This window comes from Harmonia axyridis, chromosome 3 (genome assembly GCF_914767665.1).
Source record: "Harmonia axyridis chromosome 3, icHarAxyr1.1, whole genome shotgun sequence".
In the NCBI taxonomy this organism is placed as follows: domain Eukaryota; kingdom Metazoa; phylum Arthropoda; class Insecta; order Coleoptera; family Coccinellidae; genus Harmonia; species Harmonia axyridis.
This window is the reverse complement of record NC_059503.1, coordinates 59450007-59473553: the sequence shown is the minus strand read 5'-3', so window position 1 is coordinate 59473553 and position 23547 is coordinate 59450007. Positions and strand designations below refer to the sequence as shown.

General features: G+C 35.0%; 1 protein-coding gene across 2 annotated transcripts; it reads left to right on the top strand.

Annotated features, from left to right (window-relative positions):
* The first annotated feature begins 90 nt into the window (after positions 1-90).
* LOC123675564 (histone-lysine N-methyltransferase SETD1) lies at positions 91-23547 on the top strand. 2 transcript variants are annotated; one of them, XM_045610938.1, is made up of 18 exons: positions 92-416; positions 479-654; positions 706-933; positions 1653-2046; positions 2100-2293; positions 2354-2677; positions 2916-3055; positions 7059-7216; positions 9120-9438; positions 10477-10834; positions 13348-13665; positions 13728-13968; positions 15456-15794; positions 17663-17845; positions 18137-18494; positions 19531-19824; positions 21599-21951; positions 23142-23547. In XM_045610938.1, exons 3-18 carry the CDS (start codon positions 707-709, stop codon positions 23313-23315), a joined length of 4374 nt encoding a protein of 1457 aa, XP_045466894.1. In that variant the 5' UTR covers positions 92-416; positions 479-654; position 706; the 3' UTR covers positions 23316-23547. The 2 variants fall into 2 exon arrangements, with proteins under 2 accessions (XP_045466895.1, XP_045466894.1); XM_045610939.1 differs by lacking the exon at positions 479-654 and having other exon boundaries at positions 91-478.

Here is a 23547-nt window from a genome sequence, read left to right as displayed (position 1 = left end):
CAGTATTGATTAACATATCTTTTTTGGAAATTTCTATGAATTATATTTTTCTCCACTCAGTAGAATTTGAATATTTTACATTTATTCAATAGATATGAGCGAAACTGAATATTATAATCGATTTCATTCATTTTATAATTTTTCAACTTCATTAAACCATTGATTGTGCTCTTTTTACTCTGTGGGACTAAATGATGCCTATGAAACTAAAAAGTGAGAAGAAAAAGATTTTATGTGATTGTTGGTTTAGTAGCGAAAATGGTAACAGAATGGATTCTTTATAAGAGAAAAACTTATTCATATTACTAAATAATATTTTGTAAAATTTAGTTTTATACTGTGTCACATCATTGAAGGGTATATTGGTCCCAAAAGTGTATTTAGCGTTTGTTATAGAATTTTGACATTATTTATAGGTTAGAAATCTCTTGTATATCTTTTGGAAAAGTTCAATTATCCTGTTATTTTCGTGTTTAAGGTAAATATTATGAATGGTTTGTTTCTTCTGGGTGGTATCAGAATTCAATAATAATTATTTCGAAGAATGTTTACAATGCCCGCGTTTTTTATATTTGATCCAAGCTGATATTCATTTGTGATTATACCCACTATTGTTGTTTATAAGTTTTGAAGTATAGAGAAGATTTCAGAAAGGTAAATTATATGAATATCGCTCTGACTATTAATTAAGCAATTTTTTTACAGTATGAATGGTACCATGGACCAAAGGAACAAAATGCATATTCCTAAAACGATGAAAAGTTATAAGTTATTAGTAGATCCCTTTCTTGTTAAAGGGACTGCTAAATTATATAGATATGATGGTGTGGTTCCGGATGATAGTACATATCAACCAGTTATTCCAAGAGATCCTCGTTCACATTTAACAAGAATTTGGACTCGATTAGAAACTTTGGATCTTCCTGTCCCTAGGTAAGTTACGATAGCTTAATTTTCTGAAACAATATAAATAACTAGTTGGATTAATTAATTATGTCAAATTTAGTAAAATCTTGAAGATATAAATTCTATATGAAGAGTTATTACTTTTGAAGATATCATTGTCAAAAAAATTGAATCTTATTTTATAATTTGATTTTCCTCAAAATTATGGTTCTGTTATATTGTTGTTATAAATATCTTATTTGTGATAACTGGACAAATATTAGTTGCTATTTACTTTTTATCCTTTGACTTGCAAATATTGATCAAATTTGAAAAAGGGTTGTTATGAACCCTACTAGTACTGTTGGGAATAAATCAATTGAATTCCGTAAAATATCATTTTAGGCATTAATAAAAAAGCTTTTTAGTTGATTCAAATTCTGATTTTGAGTTGAAAATATGTGGTAAAACTTTTCAGATTTTTTTTAACTGTGCAACTTACTAAAAAGAATACTTTTTTTTACATCATTAAAATCTCAAAATTTAATGAATTGATAGAAATTGCATGTCAAATCATTCAATATTACGTCATGATCATAGAATAAACGTGTCTATAAATATGGTGCAAATGACCTACTAATGGCGGGAAGTTTGAAAATTTTCAAAGGTCGCATTAGAAAATGATTTTTCCGTATGTTTTATTCAAAGTAATTAGGTTTCAACGGTTATTTTTCGGATTCTTATATTTGATATGAAATTATTTTCAGATTCAAAATCGACAGTAATTATGTAGGTGAACCACCTGCAATTGAAGTCACTATTCTTCAGCTGAATGATAACATCGATAAACATTTTCTTAGAGATGTTGTACAAAAGTTTGGTGCTATTGAAGAATTATTTATTTATTATCATCCTATAACTAACAAACATCTTAGTATAGGAAGAGTGGTGTTTGAAACAGTGAAATCAGCAAAAGCTTGCGTTGAGAAGTTGAACAATACCAGTGTTATGGGGAAAATTTTGGAAGTATTTTTGGATCCATTTGGTGAAAAATGTAAGTTAAAGTTTGATGAGTATACAGCAGAAAAGAAACTACCTGAAATCATCGCACAACCAAAGGTTGAATCTGAAAAGGAAGAGAGGATTGCTGTAGAATTCAAGGTACTGATATTCAAAAATTATATTACTTTGTATATTTATTGATTTTTTTTTAGGAAAAACAAGAAGATGAACACAGAAAAAATGAAAAAAAAAGGGAAAGGGAAAAAATAGAACGAGATAGGTATGGCAGGGTAAGTTTCAGTAGAACAGATTTTGCTACTCCGAGTGGTAGCTCTGATTTGGGGTACGGAACAGGACCAAGTGAATTTTCTACAAATTATGGGTCTACTAATACTACACCAGTAGGGTGAGTACCTTTTACCATTAAAAGCCTTTCATTGTTTCTAAATGTGATTTTCATTTTTAGGTTCGAATTTTCACACCCTAGCATACCACTCACTCCACAATATGGTTTTCCTACCCCAAACGCTTACCAAATGAACCCTCCCCCTCACACAGTTTGGCCAATGGCAACCCCTGCTTGGCCTACTGAGACTTGGGAAAGAACACCTACTTCTATTGCTCCCCCCAAATGGCCAATTATAGAAGAAACACATGTAAAGACAGAAAAAGATAAATATAAGGATGGAAAAAGTAAAGAGAAAGAAAAAAGAAAGAGTTCTAGTTCTAATTATAAGGCCAACAATGACGAAAAGACTGATGAAGAAACAAAACTAGATTTGGACACTAGGTTGGTATAATATAATGATCTACCAATCTGGTAGTTAGGCACTTGAAGTATTTAGTTTTTGCTTTTTTGCGATATTTTAATTTAATTTCATATTGGCCTTGTGATACATGGAGTTGCAAAAAAATATTTTCTTTCATCACATAATTTGTGCATTCCATTACTTTTTCTTTTTGGTCACCATGGTGAAGAACTTAGAATATCTTTGATATAGAATTATTCAAAATCTTAATTTTTTCAGGATTGCCCTCTTGCTCAAAGGAAAGGGTACCGGTGGAATGGCTCCTCCTTTTTTAGCATTTGGCGATTCCGATGACGAGTTCAAAATGGACAAACATCCCAAAGGCTTGCCTCTACCACCTTCAATCGATAGTGATGATGGTATGTTATTTTATTATTTTCATTAACAGATTCAGTATTTTTACACCTTAGAGTGAATATGATTGAGTTTAAATTACAGGATTAGGATCATTGAAATCATTGAAGACAACGTTTTGTCTATGTATCATTTGGATCATTTTAGAAATGGTTTTAAATTATCTTGAAATTAGTTATGCAATGTTTTTAATTCAAATAACCCAATATGTCAAAAACTGTTTTCTTGATCTTCCTAAATTGAAGATAAAATATCTGAATTTTGGATTTCAAAAATCAAGAGATCAACCTTGAGAATATTGAATTAGTGAAATCTATACAAAAAAAATTCAAAGACTTATATGAATAGAATAGCATAGATGAATACAGGGTCATTCACCAGGATGGCCTATTAGACGTTTATGGAATCATAATTTTGAGCTGAAAAGTTGCATATCGGGGTTTGAGACAGTGATCTTTCTCCCTAAAATATTTTCAGATCTCTACAACTTCCGGTTATACCGGAAACAGATTTCTACTTCCTTATTTCAAATGGCACACCCAGTATATTATTGCATCATTAGATAGCTTTTTCGATGGCAATTTCGGCAATATGCCATACCTTGAGAAAAACTCAATGGTTCATGAGTTATTGGGATTCTTATGAAAAAATGGTGGCGATGAGGACTTTTTTTTAATATTACCGCAGAAAGAGCTTTTTCCAAAAAATTTTTTTTCTTATTCGATTCCGCAAATATTAAGTAGTATTATAAGACTGTTTTCGGTTTGGACCAAAAATGTACAGGGTGTTTATAAGAGGATCATGAACTTGGACAACTCAAATTCAACAAAACTCAAGATTTTCAAATTAGAAATTTTTTATTATTTAATCGATTCTACATACAAAAATAGTGGGGGTTACTTAAGCAAACCCTATACCTAAAATGAATATTTTATGAGTTATCGAGGAAGAACACTAAATGAGGAAAATCCGCTATTTATAACTGTGTGGAGTAGTCTACGATTTCCGAAAAACACAGAAAGAAACTAAAATTCGATGTTTTCTTAACTAAATTTGACATATCAAGAATTGTAATGAATTATTCGTAATTGAAAATTGTATTGGTTCATGGATTTCTCAACAATCCCAATGAAAAATTAATTAAAATTCATGAAATGTAAAATTTATTTTTAACATCGAATTTTAGTTTCTTTCTGTGTTTTCCGGAAGTAACAGACAGTTATTAACACAGTTATAAATAGCGGTTTTTCCTCATTTGAAGTTCTTCCCCGATAAATCTTGAAGTATTCATTTTAGGTATAGGGTTTGCTTTTTCTGCTGAAATATTCAAAAAAATGTAAGTCCTCATCGCCACCTTGTTTTTCATAAGAATCCCAATAATTCATGAACCATTGAATTTTTACCCAAGGTATGGCATATTGCCGAAATTGCCATCGAAAAAGCTATCTAATGATGCAATAATATACTGGGTGTGCCATTTGAAATAAGGAAGTCGTAGTCTGTTTCCGGTATAACCGGAAGTTGTAGAGATCTGAAAATATTTAAGGGAGAAAGATCATTGTCTCAAACCCCATTATGCAAATTTTCAGCTCAAAATTATGATTAGTTTTCCATAAACGTCTAATAGGCCATCCCGGTGAATCACCCTGTATAATCAATCAGTAGTAAAACCGTGTCTCGGTACATTTAACAAACTCATGAAAAAATCAATGATCTATGAGAAAAAATTTCTGAATGCTTAAAACCATGTTTAAGACAGAGTTGGAAAAGTTACAACTCTTGAATTGTAGTCTAGTTGATTCTCACCTTATGTTTTGTCTACAACTGCGGAGTTCAAGGTATTCGAACTTCAGAAACATCACATGAAAAACTCAACAGATTGCGGGCAAAAAGCCCCAAATACTGCGTGCGTAAAATCGTATTTTCTGAGGCAATAGATTGAAAGATATTTTGGCAAATAATTTTAAAGACTTTAAAATGTAATTGAAAAAAATTCACCCATCAAAAAATATACAACATAAAATTAAAAAAATTATCATCCAATGGACAATTTGTTTACTATATTAAATATTTATCGTCGCCAATAGTTTCAGAGTTATGAAATTTTGAATATTTGATTAAGAACAAGGGAGCAAATATCCCTGAATATTTAAGGTTCTGCATAATAAATAAATAACTGTATTTAAGGCAATTTACTTCAAATGACAATTATTAGGTTACAAAAAAATATGTACATATAGAATATATCAAAAGTTTCTGAGTTTTTCTTTGTATAGAGTTTACCTAGATTTTTTTTTTGGGTGAGATATTCTGAGACGAAGTAATAATAAACTATTGAAATATTAGTAAAATTTTATTAGCTTTATTCTACAAAGTTTATAATAGAAGAAAGATGAGTTCGAGAGAGTAGCCAAATCTAACCGTTAAAATTTTTTTTTCAATGTATGATAATACACTGCGCAAAAAAATTAATGCACATTATGGAAATCTCAAATTTATTCTATAACTGAAGGTGTTCTCAATGATAATTATTTTTATCAGAATTATGCATGCATATGTTATCCACTTTCAACGTTTTTCTTCAATACAGATGTTTTTCCAGCAGGAATAAAAAAAATGAGATTATCCGATTTTGAATGTATTGGCTCCATTCTGAAATCAGTTGTTGTCGATCAATTCTAGTGATCAATAGTTTTTCTTTCGTTTGATTTTCTACACTCGATCGCTATGCATCGCGAAACACGCAATTTGACCCAAGAGGAATGTTCCCAAGCGGTAGTTTTGCGAGAAAAAGGCTGGACATACACAACAATTGCAGAAAGGTTTGGAGTTTCCCATACAAGTGTGTCCAGAATGTTGCAGCGATTCAGGGAGACAGGTATGAATGTCCGAAGACCAGGACAGGGTAGACCACGGGTAACAACTGCCATTCAAGAACGTTACTTGAGAGTTTCTTCGTTGAGACAACGGTTTGCAATCGCTCGCCTCCTTCAAAATCAGCTTGAGCAAACTCATGGGGTGCAAATTAGCACTCAGACAATAAGTAATCGCCTCAGAGAATATGATTTGTCGCGGCAAGAGGACCAGCTCTTACCCCAGCCCATCGAAGGGCGCGTTTGGATTTTGCGAGATAGCATATCCATTGGGAAGAGGCTGATTGGGAAAGAGTTTTCTTCACAGATGAGTCCAGATTCTGCCTCTCCCATTGTGATCGACGTTCCCTTGTATACAGACGTCCACATGAAAGATATGCTCAGTGCAATTTCCTGAATACTACTGGTTTCGGGGGAGGATCGATTATGGTATGGGGTGGAATATCTTTGACTGCTCGCACAGACCTAGTGGTCGTTGATAATGGAGCTATGAATGCTGATAGGTATATAAGGAACATTCTTGAAGAGCATGTAGTGCCATTTGCCCCATACATTGGTGAAAATTTCATTTTTATGGACGATAATGCCAGACCCCATCGTGCGCGCATCGTTCAGGAGTACCTTGAAGAGGTTGAAGTCTCTAGAATGGAATGGCCAGCAAGAAGTCCAGAAAATCATCCAACTACTCTTAATGACTTAGGAATCCAACTCAGAGAAATCTGGGAAGGATTAGATCAGAACATTTTAAGATCACTCATTTTGAGTATGAACTGTCGTTGCCGAGCTGTAATTAACGCAAGGGGTGGAAATACCAAGTATTAAATCACTTATCAGCATAAGATAAGATTCGGTGAAATCCTGAATTTGTCTTGTTTTGTTCAAAACCTTCCTGAGAGAACATAAAAAATAAGGTATAAGTCAATGTAGAGCTAACTTTCATTAAAATTGAGATTTTCAGAATGTGCGTTAATTTTTTTGCGCAGTGTATATTGTGTGAAACTTGCATGCTTTTTATTACTTCTTAATTTTCATACTCTTGTTTTGAAGAGAGTATGCCAGTTTTCATATGGGTAGTGATTGCATTTAACTAAAGACCAGGAAATTGTATTCTATTGTACATTTTTCGTTATTTCAGACAAGTCAAGTATTTCTCTAAGTGATATGGCAATCAATCCCCCTGCACCAGATGTAGATATACCCCTGGATGATGAAACTGCTCCTTTATCAGAGCCTCCCTCTCCATTTCTAACTAAGGAAATATATTTGGAATGTCATCGCAATGCGCTTGAAATGGTGAGAATCAATAAATTAATATTACGGTTCAGGATGTTCGAGTAATTATTAACTGAAATATTCAGTATTCTTCCGACTAGCTGAAGCTAGCTGGATTGTGATTGGCGACACTAAACTTCCATCTCTTTTGTATTTGGGATTGAGCACAAATGTTTACTTTCCATTCCTTCTATCTTTATTTTGAGGGGAAATACATAAGGTGTACCAAAAATATTTTTCCTTATGGAATACCCTATTTATTTATGAAATGAATTCATCCAAGTTTGTTCCGAGTTTCATATGCTGAAAAAATTTCATAAATTGGAGGTTCTTCCATAAATTCGAAATGAATGAATTTATTTTAATGAGATTTTGAAAGTTATTACTAGAAGAACGGAGAGAGAACGAAGATTCTGATAATCATTGAGAATTCTAATGGCTGTTCAAAATGAGACGAGTCAATTAAGACTTATTGAAACGGTAATATAAGGCTTATTCCAAATGAAAAAATAATGAAAATAGGCAGGATTGACCTCAATTGTTTTTCGAAAATAATAAAAATTGCTATCTAACGAAAAAATGAAATACAGGTTGTGCCATTATTGCCCGATAAAAACTTTGAATTACCTCATTTTGAACACCCAGTGGAGTTCTCAATGATTATCAAAAAGTCAGTACTTACTTCTGTTCTTTTAGTACTTTCAAAATCTCCTTCAAATAAATTCATTCATCTTGAAGTTATTTGGTTTGAAAATTCAAATATTTCAGCGCTTGACTGTAATAGATCGTCGCGTCAATGGTGGAACACCCTGTATAAACACTGGGCTTCTGAGAAGGATTCTTAAAAGCTTAAGAATCAGAATTAAAAAAATTAAACATAAAACCTCACATTCATACTTGGAGAGTTATGAGATATCATTTAAAAACGACACAAAATATAAACTGACTAGCAGTCTCAGTTAATGTTAGGTCACATAGGAGGACACATCTTTTTATTGATAATTGATGTAATTTACATTTTAGCCCAAGATTTTTCACATGAATGATTTTCTAAATTTCGTGTAATCATTAACATATGAATTAATTTTGAAAATTTTTTTTTTGGAAAAACAACTATTTTATGGAAAATATACCTGTTGCCGATTTTATACAGGGTGACCATTTGAAAACGAAACAGACGAAATAAAGTTTTTCGATAGAAATGCTCGGACAGGTCGATTTCTGTTTCGAGGGGGACAACTTAAGATGTAGGTTACGGACGAATAGCGCTTCAACCCTTGCTGCTACAAACCCCACCCCCAATTTTTGAATAGGGAAGATGGGGTGAGTGATACCTCAATTTAAAGGTATTTTTATACTGATTTCAGCACAGTAATTGTTTTTTCATTTTATGCATTAGTTCTCGAAATATTCATGCGTTAGTTAGTTAGGAAGGAAGCCACAGTCATGGTTGTTTTGAAGCTCAAAATGTCGAACACTACAAGTGCCATGAAAACACCACTTCATTTTCAAATACTTAGTTAAGAATATTTCGAGAACTAATGCATAAAATGAAAAAACAATTACTGTGCTGAAATCAGTATAAAAATACCTTTCAAATGAGGTATCACTCACCCCATCTTCCCTATTCAAAATTTGGGGGTGAGGGTTGTAGTAGCAAGGGTTGAAGCGCTATGCGTCCGTAACCTACATCTTAAGTTGTCCCCCTCGAAACAGAAATCGACCTGTCCGAGCATTTCTATCGAAAAATTTTATTTCGTCTGTAATCTCGTCTGTTTCGTTTTCAAATGGCCAACCTGTATATGCAATCGAAGGCTTATAGCTACTCTGAATAATTTTGAGTTAAATGTAAACACATAATGTAATTGGCTGTAAAAGCTACTTAAGGTATTCATAACTTAATTGTATTCTGAATTTTCTTAAGGCTGTTGTGGCAAGACAACGGGAGGCATTAGAAACCACGGCTCTTTTGAAGAAGGTAAACCTGGATAAAATTGGAAGTGATATATCCTCTAGTGAAGACGAATTGTTGACTGGAGGTAGGATGAATTATAGTCCTATCGGAAGATCGGACTTTAAGAATGATAAGTCGGATAAGGAAGATGACAGAATGAGCTTGTCATCGTTGAGCAGTAATGATCAGAAGATAGAGGAAGTCAAACCAGCTCCATTACCCCCGAATTTGAGTCATATCCCCCCACCACCTGCACCATATACGTTTTCACATCACTATCCCCCTCCTGGTAAGGCATATTGATTTTTTATAATAGATAAAGGGTGTTTTTTTCAGAGCTATAGAACTTTAAATTGCAATAAAACAACGATGGATTATTCGATTGACATGAATTTTATTTAACCGCAAGATAATCTTGTGGCATTACTTTTTAAATATGATTTCTGGCATATGACCGCCACGGCTGGCTCGGATGTAGTCCAATCTGGACGTCCAATTTTCGATGACTTTTTCCAACATTTGTGGCCGTATATCGGCAATAACACGGCGAATGTTGTCTTCCAAATGGTCAAGGGTTTGTGGCTTATCCGCATAGACCAATGACTTTACATAGCCCCACAGAAAGTAGTCTAGCGGTGCTAAATCACAAGATCTTGGAAGCCAATTCACAGGTCCAAAACGTGAAATTAGGCGGTCACCAAACGTGTCTTTCAATAAATCGATTGTGGCACGAGCTGTGTGACATGTTGCGCCGTCTTGTTGGAACCACAGCTCCTGGACATCATGGTTGTTTAATTCAGGAATGAAAAAGTTAGTAATCATGGCTCTATACCGATCACCATTGACTGTAACGTTCTGGCCATCATCGTTTTTGAAGAAGTACAGACCAATGATTCCACCAGCCCATAAAGCGCACCAAACAGTCAGTTTTTCTGGATGTAACGGTGTTGCGACATACACTTGAGGATTAGCTTCACTCCAAATGCGGCAGTTTTGTTTGTTGACGTAGCCATTCAACCAGAAGTGCGCTTCATCGCTAAACAAAATAAAATGGACGTAGTGCGCGATACGTATTCCGCACAGAACCATTATTTTCGAAATAAAATTGCTCTATTTGTAAGCGTTGTTCAGGCGTGAGTCTATTCTTGATGAATTGCCAAACCAAACTGAGAATAAATCACTTTACGGCTGTTAAATCGGTCGCCATCTTGAACAGTAACGCCAACTTAAAGTTATATATCTCGAAAAAACACCCGTTACCTACTAAAAAATTATTGTATTGTTTTGAAAATCAATTTATTTCGTGTAACTTTCTTCTCTTTTTCAGGATACCCTCCAGCTACATATTCCTATCCCGCCACAGCTCCCCTTCCCCTTCACCAACACTCCACCTACCCTCCTACACCCTTTCCATACGCTACCACTGCCCCGCCCCCTACAGTGTTCCACTTGACTGCGCATCCGGCGTATCCTCCCCAATTCGCCCCCCTCCATTCTACACCAGCATATATTCCTTCCCATTTTCAACTACCTCAGCACAATTTGGAAGAAAATAAGGACGATCCCCATGCTCCAACTAAAAATGCTATTATACAGCAAATTACCCAAGAACTGAAATTGATCCTGAAAAAGGATTTCAACAAGAAAATGGTGGAGAATACTGCATTTTCGTTGTTTGAGAAATGGTAAGATGAAAAAGTTACTTTGAGGTTTTTAATTTTCCTTCGAAAATACACCGCCCAAAAAAATTAACGCACATTCTGAAAATCTCAATTTTAATGAAAGTTAACTCTACATTGACTTTATAACTTATTTTTTATGTTCTCTCGGGAAGGTTTTGAACGAAACAAGACACATTAAATGGAAGAAAAATTCAGGATTTCACCGAATCTTATGTGAAAGAAGAGAAATAAACAATTTTCAAAATACTGGAATGCTGATGAGTCATTTAATACTTGGTATTTCCACCCCTTGCGTTAATTACAGCTCGGCAACGACGGTTCATCCTCAAAATGAGTGATCTCAAAATGTTCTGATCTAATCCTTCCCAGATTTCTCTGAGTTGGATTCCTAAGTCATTAAGAGTAGCTGGATGATTTTCTAACTTCTCAGCCTTCTATTGAGGTTGTCCCAAACCTGCTCAATTGGATTGAGATCTGGACTTCTTGCTGGCCATTCCATTCGAGAGACTTCAACCTCTTCAAGGTACTTCTGAACGATGCGCGCACGATGGGGTCTGGCATTATCGTCCATAAAAATGAAATTTTCACCAATGTATGGGGCAAATGGCACTACATGCTCTTTCACTACACCTAATTGTGTCACAGCCTTTATTTAGCTATGAAAAAATCGGTGATTTGTGTCAGAAGAGAGGATCTTCAATTTTGATTTTCAAAAAAAACTTTTTATATCCTTTTGATTTTAAAAATGAACACAAAATTCCTGATGAATATTCAACCAACTCATTAATTTTGAATCTTCGAAAATTTGGTAACAAAGGTTCATGATTTTTTTGAACATGTAATTTGTATTAGATGCAGAGGTTTTTGGCAAACTCCCACCACCATTTGGTTGGAAGTTACCAATTTCATTAAGTATAGTTCTTTTGAAGGTTCAAAAAAAAAATTTTTTTTCAAATTATCAAATCCACTTTATGGGGATTTATTTGGTGTGTGAATAAGTCTTTCCCGTTTTTTTTCAAATTTTGAGTCTTTATTGTGAAAAAATGGTTAAAAATGAATTATTGAAAGTATTGGCCATCGCTAGCTACAACTTTTCTCCATCTTTCTGGCAACATACGAATCCCGTTGCGAAAAAATTCGACCGGTTTGGCCTCTATCCAGTCATCCACCCATTTTTTGGCTTCCTCGTAGGAATGGAAGTGCTGGTCAGCCAGGCCATGCGTCATCGATCTGAAGAGATGGTAATCAGACGGAGCAATGTCTGGACTATACGGCGGGTGGGGTAGGACTTCCCATTTGAGCGTTTCTAAGTATGTTTTCACCGGCTGTGCAACATGTGGGCGAGCATTGTCATGTTGCAAAATAACTTTGTCGTGCCTGTCGGAGTATTGTGGCCGTTTTTCTCGCAGTGCGCGGCTCAAACGCATCAATTGTCGTCGATAGACCTCGCCTGTGATCCTTTCATTCGGTTTCAGAAGCTCATAGTAAACCACACCTAGCTGGTCCCACCATATACAGAGCATGAGCTTGGCGCCATGAATATTTGGCTTGGCCGTCGATGATGATGCATGGCCGGGTAGTCCCCATGATTTTCTTCGCTTCGGATTATCGTAACGGATCCACTTTTCATCGCCAGTCACGATACGATGCAGAAAACCCTTTCTTTTATGTCGCTGAAGCAGCTGTTCGCAAGTGAAAAAACGCCGTTCGACGTCTCTCAGCTTCAGTTCGTACGGCACCCAATTTCCTTGCTTTTGGATCATTCCCATGGCTTTCAAACGCTTGGAAATGGTTGTTCGGTCAACTCCCAATGCTTCAACAAGTTCTTCTTGCGTTTGACACGAATCTTCATCAAGCAAAGTCGCCAATTCTTGATCTTCAAAGATTTGCGGCCGCCCGGAACGCTCCTTGTCTTCCACGTCGAAATCGCCACTTTTGAAGCGTCGAAACCATCCGCGAACACTTGAATCATCGACACAACCTTCTCCATAAGCTTCCTGAAGCAACCGATGCGCCTCGGCAGCAGATTTCTTCAAATTGAACCAATAAAGTGAAACTTCCCGCAAATGACGTCGACTCGGCTCAAATTTCGACATTTTCACGATTTCAAAAATTTATGATGCGAAAAAATTTCAACTAATGTATTAGTGTGGAATTGTTGACAGATGAATAAGCTTTGATTATGACATATGTAACCATTAAATACTCGCACAGTATTGGTGGCACCATCTCTTACAAAAAACGGGAAAGACTTATTCACACACCTGATATTTTTCAGTACTTATTAAAGAAGTATAGATTTATAATTTTCTTTCATGAAAACCTTCAAGACAAAAATAGGTATTTCATCAGTTTCCAACAAAGCTAGAAGACACAAAATATTGAATTGTTGTTTTTCCAAAAACCAGTACGCCAGTGTGCCGAGGTTAAAAAATAATTCTATTACATAGAAACGAACAATATACCAAAATGTAAACTTGTTTTCTCTACTTTAATTCACATTTTTATGTTTGCAGGTGGGAAGAAGAAACTTCAAAAGAAAACGAACCAAAGGAAGAGGAAGGAAATGAGAAATTGGTGTCAGAAAAATGCAATGCCAATCTCCTACTGGAAGCTAATCGTGAAAATATTTATAGTAATTTAGACAGTTTGGCTGGAACTGGTAACCTGGTTTTGGGCATACGCGCATCTTTACCCAAAATGCCTAGTTTTCGAAGAAAAAAAATTCCTTCACCCATACCTGAGGATGATGACTCAAGAAAATTGTCTGATAACGAGGAAATCATTAGGGATTCGGACAATGAGGTGGTGAACCACTCCAAACCTTTCAGCAGGTACTAAATCATACTTTCTTATAAATTTCAACATTCAGGCTATTCTGACATAATTTTTTTAGGATTAGGAAACCATCGACTAGTTCGATCAGTTCTTCTGAAAGTTCTGGATTTTCGAGCGAAAGCGATAGTTCTAGTAGTGATGAAAGTTCAGATTCTGAAGCTGAAGTTGTTGAAACCACCAGAACGTCACCGGTACCAAAACAGGATGAACTACAGAAAATGGCCATTGAACCATTCGCGAACTTGCCAGACGATTTACAAGATGGAATTTTGCCAACTTGTAAAACGCCTGAACCTGTTGTAAGTATTAAATAGGTACTTCTATACAGGGTGTCCCGTAAAGACCACGTCAAACCAAGGGAGAATGTAGATCAAAGGATAACCCGTTGTTATGACAAAATTCCCATTATAAAAGTCTTAACGTCTTCGAGATATTTTTTTTTTTTTGAAAATAATGAATTTTTGCCCCTTTCAATAGTTTTGCCCTTACGGTTGGTACAATTTACATCTTTCTGGTTAATTTTTTACGTGAAATATTGCTGAAAAATGATTTTAACGTTTACATCAAAAACATCCTCCGAAAATTTTTAAAGGGGGCTATGAGAAATATTTTTATTGGAAATTTTGGTAGTGGATCATTTTGTTCATGAAGTTTAGCCCATCGTAGAGGAAAAAAAATGTACTGAGCTGCTGCCGCACATTACAACAATAAATTGTCTATTTTATAGTGATTTCAAAGAGGTATCACACAAGTCATTTGATATTCAAAGAAAAAAGATATGGCTGTTTTTATCCAAATGGGTACGTTTCTGACAAAATCAAGATTGTCAATTCAGTTGAGAAATCTTCGATGTTGCATTACTTAGTGAACAATGGCAATTGTTTACGTGCGAAAATATTACTCGCATAATTATTCACCTCAACGAAATTCAATTTTGCCGGCAAATTTTGGAAAACATCATGCAGATCCAGATTTTTTTAATAAGATCATTTGGAGCGACGAGTCTTCCTGTACCAAAGATGGGTACATGAAGACCTAAATCCTCTGGACTTTTAATATTGGGGCTGCCTAAAAGACAAAGTATACGCAACACCCATATGTGATGGAGCCGAATTGTGGATGCGTTCTCTCAATTCGGCTTCATCACGTATGGGTGTTGCGTATACTTTGTCTTTTAGGCAGCCCCAATAATAAAAGTCCATAGGATTTAGGTCAGGTGAACGAGGAGGCCACAATATTTCACCTTCTCTTCCAATCCACTGGTGGGAATCAGTTCTATTCAAATGTGCGGTAACTTCGAGTCCGTAATTTGCTGGGCATCCATCATGTTGAAACCACAGACTACGTCGCAGCGCCAGTGGCACATCTTCCAATAAAATGGGCAGCTGGTTGGTTAAAAATTCCAAATAATTGTTTGCGTTCAGTAATGGCAAACTTGATTTTGTCAGAAACGTACCCATTTGGATAAAAACAGCCATATCTTTTTTCTTTTAGCAATATTTTACAGAAAAAATTAACCAGAAAGATGTAAAATTGTACCAACCGTAAGGGCAAAACTATTGAAAGGGGCAAAAATTCATTATTTTCAAAAAAAAAAAATATCTCGAAAACGGTAAGACTTTTATAATGGGAATTTTGTCATAGCAGGTGGGTTATCCTTTGTTCTACATTCTCCCTCGGTTTGACGTGGTCTTTACGGGACACCCTGTATACTGGATTGAGAAACAATTAATAAACTTCAAGAATGTTCAATATGTGAAAAATTATATTCATTCAAAACTTCCAGTCTGAATTGGCCAGTCCAGAGGGAAATCCACCAAAAAAACCTAAACTGGAAATATCCAGAAAACGGCCACTTCACAACGATAGTGATAGTTCGCTGAGTGAAACGGAATTGGAATATCTTGAGAGAAGACGAAGAAATACTGAATGGATGGAACAAATTGAACGAGAAAGGGAAGAAAAGGCCAAAGTCGAGGAAAAGGTCGATAAAAATGATGGTGTTTTCGCAGAAGTTGCTGCTCCTAAAGCAGATATTAAGACCACAGTGGAAAATAAATCTCTGGTAGAGATGGAAGCAGTTAGGGATGCTTTGTTACAAGCAATAAGGAATCCGGAACCGCCAGTGAGTATGCACTATGTCAGCTTAAATCACCCTAAAAAAATTTTTTTCCATATCAATGATGACAAAAATAATAGTTTTAAAAATTGTGTTTATTGTTCTCATATTGTGTTGTATAATATTTGATTGTGTTTGTGTTTGATACAAATTGATATGACTTGAAAAAAAAATGACTGAGAAACCAGATTGTTTCAAGAGTAATTCAATATACAGGGTGATTTACCGGGATGTCCTATTAGACGTTTATGAAAAACTAATCATAATTTTGAGCTGAAAATTTGCATGATGGTGTTTGAGACAATGATCTTTCTCCCTAAAATATTTTCAGATCTCTACGATTTCCGGTTATACCGGAAACAGACTACTACTTCCTTATTTCAAATGGCACACCCAGTATATTATTGCATCATTAGATAGCTTTTTCGATGGCAATTTCGGCAATATGCCATTCCTTGGGTAAAAATTCAACGGTTCATGAGTTATTGGGATTCTTATGAAAAAAAAGGTGCCGATGAGGACTCGCATTCTTTTGAATATTTCAGCAGAAAAAGCTTTTTTCGAAAAATTGTTTTTCTTTTTCGATTCCGCAAATGCGTAGTATTATAAAAATGTTTGCGGTTTGGGCCAAAAATGTACAGGGTGTTTATAAGAGGATCATGAACTTGGACAACTCAAATTCATCAAAACTCAAGATTTTGAAATTAGAACCTATATTTTTTATTATTTCAATCGATACTACGTACAAAAATAGTTTTTTCTGCTGAAATATTCAAAAAAATGTGAGTCCTCATCGCCATCTTTTTTTTCATAAGAATCCCAATAACTCATGAACCGTTGAATTTTTACCCAAGGTATGGCATATTGCCTAAATTGCCATACCAATTGTTCTGTTCATAGATACATAGTTTCAATGCATCTTACACAGTTCGAATGTATGGCATCTATGGAATCTATGTCACTTTGGCAAGTTAACAGTCTATTCGGGAAATATTCCCCCGAATTACACTTGTGCATCAAAATGACTGGATAATTTCGCATTCCAGCGTGTTTTCTTTCAAAAACTGCATTCGGTCATTTTCATTTTTGGAGAAAGAGCCCTCCACCTTCGGTGTTGGGCTCTTTCTCCAAAAATGAAAATGCAGTTTTTATGACAACACGCTGTCATGCAAAATGATCGGTAATTTTGATGCACTTGTGCAATTACTTACGATAACTGTAATCTGTAATTTTGGAGCCTTGAAGAAGATTTTGAATAAAATTGAAACATATTTAGACATTAGTGTGGTAAATGCAATTAACTTCATGTTTTCTTTGTTATGTTGTGGTTTTTGTCTAGGTATGCTATGGTATGATGTGATCAGTTGATCTCAAAATAGATGAGAATCTGTTGATTCATTTCTCATTAATTTGGTACTTTTTTAAAGCATGTGAATGTCCCATCAAACATTAATGGGATAAAAAGCAGAATTAATGTTGAAAAAATTAATTCTCTGCATTTTTGTGAAATCAGTTAATTCTACCATGCCTTGTAGAAAAAAATCTTGCGGGAATATCTCAGTTTCACACAGATTTCATGATATTATTTCATCATTATATGTTGGTACTTGGGACTCTTCTGTCACAGATTAGTCTACTATCTGTCAAATTTGTGATACAAAAAACAGTTCTGCCAACCAACATTGTTCAATGCATAAATAACTGAGCGATATTTATGGAAATAATCCATTAAATTTATTGAAATTCAGTGAATTAGAGAAAAATAATGTGTAATACTCATGCAGAAGACTAATTCTAATACACATGGAAGAATTTCAATGCCTTATGCACTTTTATTATAAATTTTGTTTGATTGAATTCACTCTGTTCTGCAGACTTTGGCAGCATTGGATTCGTCTGTTACTTCTTCAAATATCCCTGATAAAGAGCTTCATAGTGATGGTGAAGCGCTCACTTCTGATAAGAAGGAAAATATATTCAAAAAAGATCTGAATGGTACCCTTGCTAGAGTGAGGAAATTGTCAGAATCCGATGATGAAGCTAGTTCTCATTCTCAGGTGAATGACTATTATGAGAATAATATAAAAATATTATTTTTGATATTCAGAAAAAACGGTTTCACATTGTTTGAACAATAAAAAATGAGAAAATGTTCTTGATATTTATAGTTCACAGCATTTTATAATCAATTTTGGGATTAGAATGAATACGACAGATCTAGATAAGCTTTTGTTTCTTGATGAATCTTTGATCCGTTGTCTTTTAAACTCTTTTGTCTTGTATTTTTTTCCAATGCATGATAATCAGAAATACTCCTATTTGGTTTTTTACAATAAATCCAATTTAAGGTTGCAATGGAACATTCCTACTGTATGCCTCACAAAGAAAATGAAAAAGATCAGGAAGAAGGTAGTAACAGTCATGCTGGAAATATTGTACATGATCATGGGTACTCGAATCAAGAAGTTAAAGAGAATGAAGCACCTGTAGAGGAAATACCAGCTGTAGAAAAATCACCGGAAAAGCCTGCCAAAAAATCTAGAAAGCGAAAGCAGGCTAAACTGCAGGAGCTGCAGAATACTACAGATACTAAAGAAGATAATTACAATGGTTACTTTCAGACTCCTTATACTGTACATTCTGTGAAACATAAGGATAGAGATATTGCAGCTCAAATGGCGATTTTGTACGAGTTTTTAACTAAAGGTAAATTGAATTATAACAGGTCTTTTTTTAGCAGCATTAGAAATATCGATCGATCGTTGTCTATAGTTTGACAGTTGAGAATATCAAACTTGACATTTCTGTTCAGTAAGGTTTGGCAAAACTTCATGAATAGTTAAACGCCAGAACAACGCTTCCGAATTGTGGATATTTACTTTGAAAAAATAAATCTGTAGTAAAATTCATTGAGCACTTAGTCCATTTTACAGTCAACATAATCCGCCTTGTGAGCAAATAATTCATGAAGTTATTGATCGTTTTCGCAATAGTTTTACTTTCTCGATTCAAAACCACCAAGAAGATAAAGAAATGTGCCTACTGAAGAGAATAATGCTGCTGTGTTGAAGAAGACGCCGAAACGTCGATACGTAGCAGTTTTTAACTTGTTGGCCTTTGTCCTTCGACTAACCAAAAAATTTTATGTGAGAATTTTAAGATCTTTTATATGCTTACCTACCTATAAAATACAGCATGTGTAAGAATTAAAGGCGAATGACCATTTTTGACATGGCATTTTTGCTGGTTGGGCTAATTTGAAACTGGCCGAAGATGAACATTTTTACTGAAGAATGTAGTGTTGAAGCTCATTTCTGGTTAAATGGTTTCGTCAATGAGCAAAATTGGCGGCATTAACGTATCACCGTTACATCCAATCAAATTGACTGATTTTTTGTTTCCTAAAGTTGATTAGGTAAACATGGATGAAATTTGGTTCCAACAAGACGGCGCGCTTAGCCTTTCAATTTATTGTAAAATCAATTTTGTGACAAACTTTATGTCAAGAAGTGTTCCTGTTAACTGGCCCCCTCGTTCGTGCGATTTAACGCCTCTCGTTTAATTTTTATGGGGCTATGTTAAGTTATTGGTTATGCAGATAAACCAGCAACTCTTGAAGCAGTAGATGCCAACCTTGAAGTTACCAGACTTTTTTTTGACATGACCTCAAAGAACTTCGTGGACGATTATCTATTCGCACATAGTTTCTTCATTCATTATTTTCAATCAATTATTCTTTCAGGGATCGATAATGAAGATATTCAGTATATGAAGAAATCTTACGAAGCTTTGTTGGCCGATGATGCAATGAGTTATTGGCTCAACGATACTCACTGGGTAGATCATTGCGTTACCGATTTATTCTCTAATCCAAGGAGGAAAAAGAAAGATGATGTTAAAATTCATGATTCAGGCTGTGCCAGGACGGAAGGTTACTATAAGATATCACCACAAGAAAAACTCAAATACAAATATCATCACGCTAAGGCGCATGCTGTGTCACTTTTACCTACTGCTGCCGTTTCAAAGATGCAGGGTGAGTTTTTCATCTCATTTCTTCATTTATGAAGCTTTTAATTTATAATATGAGTTGAATCTGATGATATGAAATGAGGAAAGCATTAAGTGAATTCGGAAGCATTTGAGCGCTCTTTCATACAGGAGTTCTTAAAGACCACATATTCCGATAGATAGTCTGTGATTTCCAATGGCACAATTAGTGGAGGAATCGATTCTAAAAAGTAGTGACTATATTCCCACAATGGCGACAAGATGTCATAAAACTGTCAAAAGTCCGCCATTTTTTGTCTGTAATTTTGGCGGTATTTTTTAATTGTATATCGGTATCGTGCGGCTATATTAAGATGCATAGAAAACCTGGTGTGTCTACTAATTTTCAGACAAAAAGAGAAATTTTCCAGATTTATGCCTACTTGATTTCGAGAGATCGCGTTTGTTTCAGATGGGGCATACAGCGTTTATATTTGACATTTCTCGCGACTGACCTCCAAGTATAAAATAATAATCTTTTATATTCTATGTTCGTGGCAATCTTCTCTACTCTGATTCAATACTAAGATGTATAGAATCCCTGGTGTGTGTACTGATTCGATTTTGTTACAGACATTTTGAGAGACCCACCTGTTGCTTTGGTGTTCTGCTTCACCAGAGTTCTGTAAGGTGGCGCTCTTCAGAAATTTTCGAATTCCCGCTATCTGCCAGGTGCCGCTTAAAAATGAAATACTTATTTTAGACTTTACAAACTTTCACAATGAATTAAAATTCAGTTCCTATCGAATTTTTAATGAAATGAATGGAATATAATGACAAAATTTAGAAGATTGTTACGAACATAGAATATAAAATATTATTGTTCTATACTCAAAGGTCACGAGAGCCGAGAATCGAGAGAAATGTCAAATATAATCCCTCGATATCAAGTAGGTAAAAATCTGAAAAATCTCCCGTTTTGTCTGAAAGTTTAACAAGTATAAGTAGACACACCAGGTTTTCTATGCATCTTAACCATTACCCGTCTATCATTATATTCCATTCAGTTCATTAAAAATTCGATAGGAACTGAGTTGTGATTTATTGTGAGCGTTTGCAGTGTCAAAAATCATTATTTTATTTTTAAACGGCGCCAGACAGATAGCGGGAATTCGAACAATTCTGCAAAGCGTCATCTTACAGAACTCTTGTAAGCAGAACACCAAAGCAACAGGTGGAATATATCAAAAAGGCTGAAACAAAATTGAATCAGTACACACACCAGGGATTCTATGCATCTTAGGCTATATTTCATGTTCTCAATTTCTTCAGGAAGTGACATTATGGTCTATGAATTTGATTCCTGCTCTTAGGCTTAGGAGTAAGTGGTGCTACCCACTGGACCAACCAACCTGGTATTTAATCATGATTCAAACAAGTTTCAAGTTTTTTTCCGATAGTTCAGCAACTTCCTATTAATTTTGAGGACATTTGGTTTTAACAGGATTGTTGTCCAAGACACAATGAATAGAAGTGACAGTTTCTGAAACGGAATGATAGAGTCTCTGTAGGAACTAATAATTTATGCATCTTTGCATTTTGATCTTCCTCTGCATCTTCATTCTGATTTTCTGACATCAGTGACATCGATGCGCACTCCACAAGCTGACTCTTAAGGAAGGCATATTAATCCTTTGTTTATTCAGTTAAATACTTGATTATCCTTCTTGTATCATGTGTTATTTTTTTTTGTTGCTTGACCAATCGAAAGTTCTTCAATTCGTAAGATGTAAGAAAAATGATTTTAATTGAAATTTTAGGCATTTCGAGAGAAGCAAGATCTAACCAAAGACGTCTGTTGACTGCCTTCGGCACAGACACTGATTCCGATTTACTCAAGTTCAATCAACTTAAGTTCAGAAAGAAACAACTCAAGTTCGCCAAATCGGCCATTCACGACTGGGGACTTTTTGCAATGGAACCAATAGCTGCAGACGAGATGGTTATAGAGTATGTGGGGCATGTGGTTAGGCCTAGTATTGCCGATCTAAGAGAAAATAAGTATGAAGCGACAGGTATAGGAAGCACATACCTATTTCGTATCGATCTTGAAACGATCATTGACGCAACAAAATGCGGTAATTTGGCAAGGTTCATTAATCACAGTTGTAGTGTAAGTATTTTTTTATCTATATAAAAATTGGGGAAATTTTGTAATCAAGGAATTCTAGTAAATTTTGAACTGATCTCTTTCAAATAATAAAGGGTGTTTTTTTTCGAGGTATATAACTTTAAGTTGGCATTACTGTTCAAGATGGCGACCGATTTAACCGATGTCAAGTTATTTATTCTCAGTTTGGTTTGGCAATTCACCATGAATAGACTCACGCCTGAACAACGCTTGCAAATAGTGCAATTTTATTTCGAAAATAATGATTCTGTGCGGAATACGTATCACGCACTACGTCCATTTTATTTTGTGTAGCGATGAAGCGCACTTCTGGTTGAATGGCTACGTCAACAAACAAAACTGCCGCTTTTGGAGTGAAGCTAATCCTCAAGTGTATGTCGAAACACCGTTACATCCAGAAAAACTGACTGTTTAGTGCGCTTTATGGCTGGTGAAATCATTGGTCCGTACTTCTACAAAAACGATGATGGCCAGAACGTTACAGTCAATGATGATCGGTATAGAGCCATGATTACTAACTTTTTCATTCCTGAATTGAACAAGCATGATGTCCAGGAGCTGTGGTTCCAACAAGACGGCGCAACATGTCACACAGCTCGTGCCACAATCGATTTATTGAAAGACATGTTTGGTGACCGCCTAATTTCACGTTTTGGACCTGTGAATTGGCCTCCAAGATCTTGTGATTTAACACCGCTAGACTACTTTCTGTGGGGCTATGTAAAGTCATTGGTCTATTCGGATAAGCCACAAACCTTGACCATTTGGAAGACAACATTCGCCGTGTTATTGCCGATTTAAGGCCACAAATGTTGGAAAAACTCATCGAAAATTGGACGTCCAGATTGGACTACATCCGAGCCAGCCGTGGCGGTCATATGCCAGGAATCATATTTAAAATGTAATGCCACAAGATTATCTTGCGGATAAATGAAATTCATGTCAATCGAATAATCCATCGTTTTGTTACAATTTGAAGTTCTATAGCTCTGAAAAAAACACCCTTTAGAAACAGTGAAGGCTTAATCATTTCAATATTAGGATATAGAGAAAAACATTGAGAGAAGAGAAATATATAATTTCTTCATTGATTTTTTTGCAACATTGCTTTATACTGAAATATACACAACACCTTTTGATTTACATTCCTAATTTTTCCATTCCTTTTGCAGCCTAATTGTTATGCTAAGGTCATTACCATAGAATCCCAGAAGAAAATAGTAATTTATTCCAAACAACAAATAGGAATTAACGAAGAAATAACATACGACTACAAATTCCCACTTGAAGTGGAGAAAATAGTTTGTTTGTGTGGTGCTGCTTCCTGTCGTGGTACTTTGAACTGAGTTTTTGTAAATAAAAAAAACCCTTGTGTAAAGACTGTGTGGCTGGTATCCTATTTTGCCATAACAAGTTTAAACTATTCGACATTAAAATATTTCATGACTTGAATTTATGTGAAATGAATAATTGAAGTATATATTTCAAAATTGTTTTTTTATTTGTAAATAGGTTAAAATTTTGATGTACATAATTACAGTTTATTTAGATTCTTCTCAAATAAAATATTGTAAATTC